The sequence below is a fragment of the Nicotiana tomentosiformis genome, chromosome 2, assembly GCF_000390325.3.
Source record: "Nicotiana tomentosiformis chromosome 2, ASM39032v3, whole genome shotgun sequence".
Classification (NCBI taxonomy): domain Eukaryota; kingdom Viridiplantae; phylum Streptophyta; class Magnoliopsida; order Solanales; family Solanaceae; genus Nicotiana; species Nicotiana tomentosiformis.
The window spans coordinates 33,865,867-33,878,784 of NC_090813.1; the positions used below are offsets into that span (position 1 = coordinate 33,865,867).

Genomic DNA, 12,918 nt, shown 5'->3' on the forward strand with positions numbered 1-12,918 from the left:
TTCTCGAGGTTTTCATGGATGATTTTTCTGTTGTGGGGGATTCTTTTAAAGAGTGCTTGGATAACTTGGATAAGGTATTGTCACGTAGTGAAGAAACTAACTTAGTGCTGAATTGGGAGAAATGTCACTTTATGGGAAATGAGGGCATTGTCCTCAGTCACATGATTTCCAAGAATGGCATTGAGGTTGATAGAGCAAAAATTGAAGTGATATTAAAACTACCTCCCCCTACTTCCATAAAGGGAGTGAGAAGTTTTCTAGGTCATGCGGGGTTTTACCGCCGATTCATCAAGGACTTTTCTAAGGTGGTAAACCCCTTGTGCAAACTCTTGGAGAAAGATGCCAAGTTCCTTTTCAATGAAGATTGTATGAAGGCATTTGAAATACTCAAGTATAAGTTGACTACCACTCCTATTATTACCGCGCCAAATTGGAGCTTACCATTTCAGCTCATGTGTGATGCAAGCGATGCAGCAGTTGGTGCGGTATTGGGGCAATGAATTAATAAGATCTTTCATCCTGTCTACTATGCTAGCAAGACCATGAACGGGGCCCAATTCAACTATACGGTGACCAAGAAAGAACTCCTAGCCATTTTCTTTGCTATAGAGAAGTTACGCCCGTTCCTAATGGGTACAAAGGTGATTGTTCACACCGACCATACGGCACTTCATTATTTGCTGAGGAAGAAAGACTCTAAGGCAAGGTTGATGTGGTGGGTGCTTCTATTGCAAGAGTTTGATGTAGAGATTCAAGATCGAAAGTGTAGTGAAAATCAAGTGGCAGACCACTTGTCCCGATAGGAGGAGGAGGAGAGGCCACATGATGGCCTTGAGATCAATGATTCATTTCCTGAGGAACAACTACTTTCCATTTCTATGACTGGGATGCCATGGTTTGCCGATGTGGCCAACTATCTTGTGAGTGGCATTATTCCGAATGAGTTCTCCTCAAAGCAAAGGAAGAAGCTCAAACGGGACTGCCTGGACTACTATTGGGATGAGCCATATCTCTTCAAAATTTGTACTGATGGTGTTATCTGAAGATGTGTACCTAAAGAAGAACAATTGGGTATTCTTTAAGGTTGCTACTCTTCGCCCTATGGTGGTCACCATGGTGGGGCGAGAACTACTATAAAGGTAGCGAGCTCGTTAAGCATTGTGATGATTGTCAAAGGGCCGGTGGGATCTCCAAGAAATATGAGATGCCTCTCATCGCCATCCTGGAGATTGATATTTTTGATGTTTGGGGCATTGACTTTATGGGTCCATTTGTGAGCTCATGTGAAAACACCTATATATTGGTAGCTGGGGATTACGTGTCCAAATGGGTTGAAGCCGTGGCTTTTCCCAATAATGAAGCTCGGAGTGTGTTAGCTTTCTTGAAGAAGAACATATTCACAAGGTTTGGTACTCCAAGGGCCATCATTAGTGATGGCCCTTCATATTTTTGCAATAAAGCCTTTGACACTTTACTCTCTATGTATGGTGTCACTCACAAAGTGTCAACCCCTATCACCCCCAGGCAAGTGGACAGGTTGAAGTCTCCAACAGGGAGATCAAGAGTATTCTATCCAAGACTGTCAATGCAATCGGACTGATTGGTCAAGGAAACTTGACGATGCTCTTTGGGCCTATAGAACAACTTACAAGACTCCAATTGGTATGTATCCATATCGGTTGGTGTTTGGGAAAGCATGTCACCTCCCGGTAGAATTAGAGCATAAGGCCATGTGGGCGTTGAAGAAATTGAACCTTGAGTGGGATGTAGCTGCCAATCTTCGGGTGGAGCAATTGGAAGAACTTGATGAGTTCCGTTTCCATTCTTACTCTAGTTCATCCTTGTATAAGGAAAAGATGAAGTACCTATATGATAAGTATATCCGAAATAAAGAATTCAAAGAAGGTGACCTTGTTATTTTATTCAACTCTCAGCTACGTATGTTTCCGGGAAAGCTTAAATCAAAGTGGAGTGGTCCTTTTGAAGTGGTACATGTGACTCCTCTTGGTGCTCTTGTTTTGAAAAATAAGAATGGTGAGATCTTTAGAGTCAATGGGCACCAGGTGAAGCACCACCTTGGTAAGGTTGATGATGCCCATGTTCTGGCATTGTTCCATTTCAATTGAATGATGATAACATGCGTCGTGTCACGACGTTAAACCAAGCGCTTCCTGTGAGGAAACCCATGTGTTTGTTTTCTTCTGATCTTCTTGTTAGATTAGGAATTGTTTTGGACTAACTGGTTGTGAAGTGTATGCAGGAATTGGGTGTGCAGTGTAAAATTTTTACAAGACAAAAATTGGCCAAGTGGTGAAATTGTGTGGACCGTGCCAGAATTATGCGGCCGCACAAGCCCTTCGTGGCCGCACAATTTTATGTGTAGTCGCACGGCTTGAAGATGGAAAATGCCAACTCTCTGAAGTTTGGCCTAACAAAATTCCTTAAGGATTCGCGGCCGTGATCAAAATTTTGCGGACTGCACTGATTGTGCGGTCGCGGCCCTTTTTATGCGGCCCGCGCTACTGAATCCGCTGCTGAGTTAGAAAAGGTAAAGAGTGCGGACCGCACCAAAATTATGCCGCCGCACTCAGGTAAGTCGGTGGGCGAACATGGTCGAGTATAAATAGGACTTTTTGAGACTATTCACACTTTACACACTCTGACGTCTCAAACTAGACTAAAGCAGTGCACTATTTCTTGTTTTCAATCTCATCCCATATTCATCAATTGTTGATTTCCTACTACATTTCATTACTGGTATGTTAATTTCAATGAATTAATTTCATTTTGTTTTGTTTTCTTTTCTCTTTGTTGTAGTTTTCTTTTTATCTAGGGTTATATTCATGCCAAAAATGTCGAATTGATGCTTAGTTTCTTGATTAGAAGCATCTGGGTTGTGTTTGAATGCATAATGGGGTCTGGGGTTAGTAGCTTTTATTGTTTAATTGCCACAAATCATTCCTAATTAGAGAAAACCCTAGTATTAATCGTACTTAGTGCCGCTCTGATTTGAATTTCGTGGCCGCATACATTTTTGTGCGGCCTGCGCTAGGGTATGCGGCGGCATACAAAATTGTGTGGTCCGCGATACCCTAGGTTGAAGGCACTTGTCATTGCTAATTTTGTGCAGCCGCACTCAATTTTGTGCGGTCCGTGGTTGGTTTTCGCGGCCGCACTCAATTTTGTGCGGTCCGCATAATTAAACTTCAGAGACCCAACAAATCGATTATGCGGCCGCACTCAATTTTGTGCGGTCCGCAATAATTTTTCGTGGCCGCACTCAAAAGTATACGGTCCGTACTGAGGTAACTTAAGAGAATCAGTAGTTTGAACCCGGGATCTCAGCGATCGCTCTCAATTTTGTGCGGTCCGTGATGGGCTGTCGCGGCCGCTCTCATTTATGTGCAGTCCACGGCCGCACTCAATTTTGTGCAGTCCACGCTGCCCTGTTTGGAGAAGCAGTGTCTTTCTTTCCAACTGTAATTCAATAACACATGTTGAACCCCAATTCTAACTGACTTTCACTACTTGTTTGTTGCAGACAATGGTGCGTTCACGTGGTCGAGGTGATACTTCCAAAAGGAAGGCAGAATCCTCCCGAGGGCGGGGTAGAGTAAAACCTAACATGCCACTATCAATCCAGAACGTCTTGGGAAAAATGATTACTCTCAGTAGACCACCTCCGGAATCCTCAGACACCAGTGAATACCTCCCATCCCGGGAAACGTCTGAGGGGGATTCTATACAACCACAACCGGGGGCACAATCACAACAATTCCCCGATAGGCTCCGTTTAGTCGATGAACCTACCTCCTCCTCTAGTTCTTCTGATGGCTCAAAGGGAGGTAGTCAGGCATCTTCACCATCTTCCCCACCTGCTACAACACCTTCCACGACAGCTACTCCAATTATTTTAGATGATGATGTTGAGGTTCCGGATGACGGGAGAGGGGGTGACACAATTGTGGGAGGCCTGGCTAGATCAAAGAAGCCGGAGGTGTGGGCTGATAGGTTTGCAAGTGAGAAGGCGTATGGAAAATTTCGGGAATGGTGGCCCCAAAGGTCCCTCACTCTTGAGCGACAATTCATAACCAAAAACCTAAGCCATCACAATCTGAATGTCCTAAAACAATTTACAGAGAGAAAATGATGGAAATGGTTCACCTGCCGGATGCATGATGCAAATGAATACCTTTTCAAGGAATTTTATGCCAATGTTGCTCACATCAAAAAGGGTACAAAGGTAACGAAAGTTCGGAACTTGAAAATCCGGTTTGATGGACACTCACTAAACACATATGTAGGGTTTGAGGATGTCGAGGCAGTGCAATACCTGGAGAAGCTAGCCTTGGGTGATGCAGTTCGCCTATGGCTAGCTGAGATACTTGCTTTTCCAGGAACAACACCTGCATGGCTCACAGTAGGAGTTCAAATTGTCAGAGCCACCCTTAACTTTGAAGCAAAAGGGTGGGCAACATTCGTGTGCAGCCGTCTTGACCTGTGCCAACATGAGAATATCATTCCACTCCACCGGGCAGTATTGATAGCTTCAATCATGGTAGGCTATCCTATTAATGTAGGAAACTTGATGTCCTACAATATCTCCAATGCAGTCCAGAAAGAAGAAAGATCATATCCCTACCCCAACTTCCTCACAGAGTATTTCCAAGACCAAGGGGTAGAGCTGAGACATTTTGATGCGCAGGTGAAGGATAAAAAGCCTTTCTCATGGCACCACATCCAAGGAGCGAACAACCCTAAATTCAAGGGTAAAGCCACTACCTCCACCGGCCAGTCTGAAGAGCCAGGGGTAATGGCCACCGGGTTAGTTGCCGAGCCCTCCACATCAGTCGGTACTTCTGCCGGAGCAGCAGCCATGCCTCCTCCTTCCTCCGGACCATCCCTCTCAGTGCCACTGTCAGTGCCCATATCTTCTACCTACCCTCAGACTGCACTGTGGGTTTTACATACACTATCCAGTCTCAACAACTGGATACAGGCAGCTACCACAAAGCTGACTGCCATATCCAGTGTAGTGGCAGCACAGTCTTCAGCCCCATCAGAGATTCAGGTACCTCCATCAGTGGAGGACTCTTTGAAGAAGATTCTGGACAACCAGAGGAAGATTTTGGATGACCAGAAAAAGATTCGGGAGACTCTTAATACGCAGGGGAGGATTATCAAGGATTTGGGGAAACAGGTGAAGAAGATGCGAAGACTCAAGCATCTAAGGAGTCGGTGGAGAAGTTGAGCAAAGAGGTTCAAAAGATTGCTTATGCTGGTGATATTCCACTGGACCTGCTCATGGAGGAGACAACCCCAGTAGCACATAAAGCAGTGCTCGAGGTATCAAAGGCAGCAGCCAGCCAGGCTGAGGATCCGGCTGCCACTTTATGCATTGTTGAAGAGCTGATTTAGATGCTCAGCAACCCCGTAGTCACCCAATCAGAGGATGTGGAGATCTAGTTAGAGGATATAGAGGGTGCTGATGACCCCGTCCATGATGATGACCCGATGCAGACAGAAACCACATAGGGAGTTTTCTCTACTCTCTACCCTTTCTCCCTGTTCTTATTTGTTATGAGCATTGAGGACAATGCTATTTTTCTTTCGGGGGGTGGTCCATTTGGATTTTATGAAATTTGGTATGTAATAACCATTATACTATTTTTCTTTATCTTTATTTATCTTTATTTTCACTTTTGGTATGTATATATTGATTTCCATTATGTATATATTCACTTTACTTCATTTTGTACATATTCAGTCTACTTTCCGTAGTTTACTTCATAACTTCTTTCGTCATTTTTCCTTAGTAGCATAGCTTATTATTTACTTTAGTAGCTTCTTTTTAAGTTGTTTGCTTCTTTTTATGTTTTGTGTGAACAATAAGCCTTTGGTTTTCTTAATGCCATGGTCATTTCCAAAAGTGGATGTTGTGTGAACCGGATGGCTCTTCCCAACGATGGATGGCGTGACAACCATCTTAATGGATTGAGTAAATTTTATTTATGTTTTTGTATATATAGTAGTAATGAATAAAAGTGTCTCAAGCAGGCTTTACTTGGTACTAGCACATTTACCTTCGACCTTATGGTTAGAAACAAGTTGATTGGCAAAGAATAGCTCCAGTTGTGATCTTTAGACTTTTGTGTTGACTAAAACAATCATCGAGTAGTTTCTTTGAGCCATTTGTGATTTTCAATCTTAGTTAGGGTTGTTGTGGGCCCTCGACTCTGTTCTCTTTAACAATCCAGCAGCTTGAGAGGTGAGGTATTGAATTGCAAGTCCAAGTTCCGTGCCAATAAGTCTAGAACTTGTCCTGAATGTTTTTCTAGGCAAACTTCTAAGTGTAGTTCGACTTGAGAAATGATTGTAGGCTCTACTTGATCCAATTGGAAACTTGAAAGATTCCATAGCCTACCAATGTGACATCCCTAGTCAACCCTTTTGAGCCGAAGCCTTTTTTATTCAATAGCCATGTTACAAGCCTTTATCCGTTTTATAATGACTCTTTCTTGGCACCCGATCTTTCCTTAGCATTCTTGATACAATTGGAAAAAGCATAAGTTTGGGGGAGAGACGAGGAATGTGAAAGTGATAAAATGTACAAAGATGAAATGTATTCAAAGTAAGCAATGATGAAAGGCGTGGAGTGAAAGACGGGGAATAAAGTAGAAAGTTGAAGTGATTCAAAAAAGCTATGATGAAAGGCATGGAGTGATTAGAGGAGAAAAATGATTTTCATGAGCAACAAAGAGTGACATTACGTCTCTCTAGTTTCCCTAAGGAAGAAGAAAATGACTCAAAGAGTCAAGAATGTATGAGACAAAAAGAGGAAATGGAGTGCTTAAGGAAAGATGAAACCATCATATGCCGATAAGTCCTACCTTGATCCAAAAGCCTTCATTAAATTCCCGCAAAATCCCTATATGATTTCAAGTTGAGTGAGCTTACATTAGTGGTGATTTACATAAGGGGCAAGCTTATGATACTTAGAGCCGAACTTGTGACATTTCTTTTGAGAGAGATGACCGCACTTCTTCACAATCCTTGTTTTGAGTGTTACATTCTAAAGTGAGATTTGCTCATGGAGACTAGAGGAGGAGGAGTTTGGGTTCCACAATTACCAATGTGATAGAGCGAGCTTCCTTGGTGAATTAAGTCAACCCTTGATGCTCTAGTGTCACATTAGAACTATGGTCCTTAAAAGGTCAAAACATGGTGTTGTTGATAACTCATTTGTGTTTAGGGTAATTGTTAGTCCCAATCGATGCATGATTGATTCACCTTAGGCCAGCTGAAATACCCTTTTGTTTCTAGTGGAGGCGGGAATTACCTTATTTGCTTGAGGACAAGCAAAAGCTTAAGTTTGGGGGAGTTGATAAGAAGGGATTTTAACCTATCATTTTCTCTCTTTTACTTGTGTTTTAGGCCAAAAATGCTTGGAGGTATTCCCGGAAACTAATGAAATATGCTTGCTTGCAGGAATTGTTCAAAATGAGCCAAAGGAATCAAAATCAACTCACAAAGGAGTCAAACGTTGAACAAAAACCAAGGCTGAGCAAAGAGGTCTGAAACGCGAACCGGACAAATATTGTGTGGCCGCGAAAGCCATGATGCGGTCACGGTCAAAATTATGTGGTCCGCGAGAGGGAGATCCAGAGAGTGATTTTTGGGCTAAATGATGAGCGCAGACCGCACCAGAAATGTGCAGCCGCGAAAGTCCCTATGCGGCCGCGATTGAAATTACGCAGACCGCGATGACTGAGATTTAGAGATTTGACAACTTGAGCAAAAAAGAGAAGTGTGGACCGCACCAGAATTGTGCGGCCGCGGAATCCCTTGTGCAGTCGCGATCGAAATTAGGCGGTCCGCGAAATGAAGAACCAGAGAGTTGATTTCAAGCAAAACTCAAGCAAGTGCGTACCGCTCCACTTTTATACGGTCGCATAATCTGGAGCGTGGCCGCACTTAGAATTATGCGGTCCGCGAAAGTTCAACTCAACCCAGATCCCAAAGAGAAGAACGCGGACCGCATCAGAATTATGCAGCGGCATTTTTGTCAGATATTTTCAGCTTAGTATAAATAGAACTTTTTGTCATTTTTAGGTTATGTTATGTTTTGTATACGGCTGAGTTTTCTATTTTTGGAGTTTTTGTATGAGACTCACTTTTTAACATTAGATTTTCAGTCCACAAATTAATATTATGGATTTTATCTTCATTTCATCTTTAATTTTTGTTATTTCCATGAGTATCTAAGTGGGTATTTAATGGGTATTTGATTTTAGGCTTGAATGTGAATAGGTTAGTGATATTTAGCCTAGTTCTTGCTAGAACTCAAGAATTAATGGTTGCCAACATTGATTCATGCCTTTATGACTTAGACTCTACTTGAGAAAGAGGGACTAAGTCTAGGAAAACTAGGTTAACAAGGAATTGGGGTGAACTCAAGAAATTGATAGCCCCAATTAAAAGGTTAAACCTAGAGTTAGTAATACCCAACTTGAGCCAATATCACCTGATTTGCATGAATACCCATTTAGACTTGGGAAAGCCAAATTGGGTAAAATCACTCAAACTACGGAGAGGTATAGAGTGAGTATCTGGGTGTGATAGCTATATTACAATCCCAACTAATCAAGCTTGCCCTGGATTTTGCTACCCATTAGATATCCCACTAGGTAGAAGTCACTACCCTAGTCTCTTTAAACATTTGAAAAACAACAACAAAAATATTGTCCTTAATTTCAATTATTGCAATCTTTAGAGTAAAGTTAGAAATAGAAAAACCAATCAAGTTTGTGGAAGTGCAATTAAAGCCAAAACATGCAATTAACTTAGATATACGCCTAATCCCATATTCTAACTCCTGTGGATTCGATCCCGACCTTTGTTGGGTTTATTATTGCATCGACCGCCTCGCTACTCAATTGTGGTGTAGGTTTGGCACAGATCAGCTACCGCTATAGAATCACGAAACACATCTATATATGAAGCAAGGTAGGATGCATCTTACCAATAGATGGAAGCAGACCGAAGAATACTAATTCGTCTCTATAACCAACCGAAACAATACATGTAACGACATCATCTAGTACACCACCCTCAGTCCAACCAGGAAAAACATAACAATGGGCCTGGCCTCCCCCTCTAGGACGATCTTTACCCGTCTGACCTCAAAATCTAGCTGGCGAAGAAGGTATAGCAGTAACTGGAGTAGAGCCCATAGCTTGAATACTCTATTGTGGTGCACCAGCCTGGAGTATGGGACAATACCTCACCATGTGCCTAGTATCCCCACACTTAAAGCAACCTCTCCCCTTACATGGCTGTGGAGGCTGTCCTAAACGGGTACTCCGAGAACTATGGATATCTATAGCACCACGTCAAACCTGAAGTGCAGATTGAACTGGCTGACCCACAAAACCTCTACCATGATGCACCCTGCCTCCAAAATATGGATCAGTAGATCCTCTTGGTCCACAAGACCTCTTAGACTCCATGTCCTCCCTCTCTTGGCCTCGCATACCCTCAAACCTTCAAGCGTTCTCCACAACCTGCTGAAATAGAGTATCTGTCTCCAACTCCCGAGTCATGCAAAATCTAATACCATAACTGAGTCCTTTATTGAATCTGCAAAATCGATCTCTGATTGTAGCAACCAAAGTAGGCGCATATTGGGACAACTCACTGAATCTAAGGGAATACTCTGACACTGACACAGTCCCCTAACGCAGCTGCTCAAACACTGTGCGCCATGCATCCCGAAGGGCCCAGGGAACAAACTCTCTAAAAAACATCTCTAGAAATTGAGCCCAATTGAGTGGGGTTGCGTCAGTTGGACTACCCTCCTCGTAAGCCTTCCACCACCTATATGCTACTCCTAATAGCTAAAATATAGTAAACGCGACTCCGCTCATCTCCACAACACCCATGATGTGCAGAATACGATGGCACTTGTCTTGAAAACCATGTGCATCCTTAGTAAGTGCACCATCGTAAGTAAGAGGGTGATATTCTTGAACATCTCAAGTCTTAGTTGCTCCTCCTCAGATACCTCTAGCCTGAGCTCATGCTAAACCTAATTAACAAGTTGTGCTAGCATAACTCTCGGAACCTGATCAACACATACTCGCTACTCTGATGTGCGGGCGGCAAAGGTATGATGATAGCTTCCTAGGAAGCTCAAATGTATTTAAGGACAAGGATAAAGCTCAGGAATCTCAAAGAGGGCCTTTAACAAGATGTCAAGCTATAGAGTTGTAAAACAAGGTCATTAGACTCCAAGTGCAAATAAAGAAGTTGTTAATTGGGAGAAGGAGCTCAGGGATAAAGGATATGAATTGTCTAGGTGTTACAATTGTTTTATGGCCCAAATTTATGTCCAAGAAGAGGAGTATTGGATCCCAAGAGACATCCTTTGAAGAAGGTCCTAATCAGCCCACTTTTGGACCATTTTGGCACCTAAATTCATAGTCCGGACACGCTCCTAAGTCCAAAATACCCAACGGAGCTAACGAAACTGACGGAACTCCATTCCAGAGTCGTCTTCACACAGTTCTAACTACAGTCAAAATCATAAGACTTAAGCTTTCGTTTTAGGGACTAAGTGTCCCAAAACACTCAGAAACCAAAAATAAGACATCCCAGCAAGTCACATAAGCAGAAAAAGATACGGGGAAAGCAGTAAATAGGGGATCGGGGCTAATACACTCAAAACGAGCGGCCGGGTCGTTACGCTCTCACGACCCAAAAATCCCACCTTAAGGGTCATGATGGCACCTAGTTCATAAGACTAGGTAAGCCTATCACATAACAAGATCAACAAATTAATAGCAACTCAAATATTAATGAAAGCTGAAAAAGTACCATAACATAACCAAAAACAGAAAGACAATAGTCAAATTCCAAAACACACTAATACTGAGGCATAAGCCTTACAAAGAGTGTACAAGAAGTCTCAAAATACAACATTGTTTGGGATACAATAAAAAGTAGTAATGAATCAACAGAAGGTTACTTCGATGCCTGTGAGCGGAACAACATGTATACCTTGAAGTCTCTGCAGCTCTGGCTCGACTCTCTAGTGTCAAGCATGATTCGATATACATGTATCTGCACAAATATATGCAGAAGCGTAGTATGAGTACACCACAATCTATACCCAGTAAGTGTCAAGACTAACCTCGGTTAAAGTAAAGACACTCACTAGTAAAAATAACATGTGCAAGATATCAAAGTAAAACTGACAATGAAAAATATAACAAAACAAATATTAACCACCTCGACGAATGTTTAACAACAAGTCAATGTAAGAAAATACGCCTTTGACAACAACATATCAATGGGACCAGGGCATGTGATAACATATTGGAATCCACCAATGACTCATAAAACACAAGGGAAAGTCATTTAATAAAAACAAGAATTTGATCAAAACATCAACCCTCGGTTCCAACATATAAACAATAACAAGAATCACCCGCGATATATCTCATAACTATCACCCACAAGCAACTCTTATGTGGCCGTATGCACATTAACAATGGAATGCCAAATCTAGTCATAATGGAATACCATTAACAACGGAATGCACATTAACATTATCTCGACTACCCATAATACCAAAAGTCCATATATGTGTTTTGTTTTCAAATCCGAGTCTAATTCGACCCACAAATCTCAAATTTTTATTTTTCAAAACATAATACAAAATCCCCAAAATTCCAGAGAATGTTGCAAAAGTGACACTCACTTAGCATATGCGATGAAATACACCTTCGCAAAAGCGACCTGCTCCCAGCCCCACCCACTTCACATTTGCGAGGCTTGCTTTGCAAATGCAAAGCATTCCATCCACTGCCCCCTTCGCAAATGCGATTGTTACTTTGCAAATGGGGTATTTGAAAATGCGAACTGGTGCTCGCATTTGCTATAACTGCAGCACTAGCATACAAGCAATCATGAATCAAGTCCAAACCAATCTGAAACATGTTTGAAACTTACCCGAGCCCCCGGGGCTCCACACCAAACATCCACACAAGTCTAGAAACATCATACGATCCTTCTCATAATCTTATCGCAAACTCAAAACACCAAAATAACATCCAAAACCACGAGTCGGACAACAAAACATATTGAATTCAAGATGAAAATCAAGAATCGCTAAAATCACAGCCAAGCATCCGATTCCTATCAAACCAACTCTGAATGGCACCAAACATTACACACAAGTTCAAAATACCAAAACGGACATAATCCATGTATCGAAAGTAAAATCCAAACCCGATAGCCAAAAGTCAACCTATAGTCAAACATATGAAATTTCTAAGCTTACAAATTGCTAACTTTCGGCAAGAAGAGCCAATTCAACATAGGAACCTCCAAATCCAATTCTGAGCATGTGCCTAAGTCCAAAATCACCATAAGAACCTACTGGAACCATCAAAATACCATTACGTGGTCATTTTCACAACAGTCAAACCTCGGTCAACACTCTTAACCTAAGGCTCCAAACTAAGAACCAAGCATTCCAAATCAACCCAAAACCTTTGCAAAACCCGATCAACTATCCCTACAAGTCATGAAACCACAAATACATATACGGGAAGCTTCAAAAAGGAAAAACGGGATCAAATACACAAAACAGTCGGTCGAGTCATTACATTCTCCCCCTTTTAAACAAACGTTCATCCTCCAACAAGTATAGAGACATACTTGAAACGCCAAAAAATGAGGATAACAAAAACAAATATCATGGTCGGTCTCCCAAGTCGCCTTCTCGACCGGTTGACCTCTCAATTGAACCTTCATAGGTCCACTGGCTCCTCAACATAGGTCAAATCCTTGACTAGTTGGACTGAGCTAAAATTTAACACATGTGACGGATCTCCATAGTACTTCCGGAGCATG

General features: G+C 42.1%; 1 protein-coding gene across 1 annotated transcript; it reads left to right on the plus strand.

The window, feature by feature from the left end:
- The first annotated feature begins 1,204 nt into the window (after nucleotides 1-1,204).
- LOC138904599 (uncharacterized) lies at nucleotides 1,205-2,126 on the plus strand. The gene is made up of 2 exons (XM_070193106.1): nucleotides 1,205-1,524; nucleotides 1,610-2,126. Exons 1-2 carry the CDS (start codon nucleotides 1,205-1,207, stop codon nucleotides 2,124-2,126), a joined length of 837 nt encoding a protein of 278 aa, XP_070049207.1.
- The last annotated feature ends 10,792 nt before the right edge of the window (nucleotides 2,127-12,918 follow it).

Coding starts and splice junctions, on each gene's coding strand:
- LOC138904599 (XM_070193106.1), top strand. CDS start 1,205: ATGCCTCTCATCGCCATCCTGGAGATTGATATTTTTGATGTTTGGGGC. Junction 1,525..1,609: donor TCAACCCCTATCACCCCCAG/GCAAGTGGACAG, acceptor TGATTGGTCAAG/GAAACTTGACGATGCTCTTT.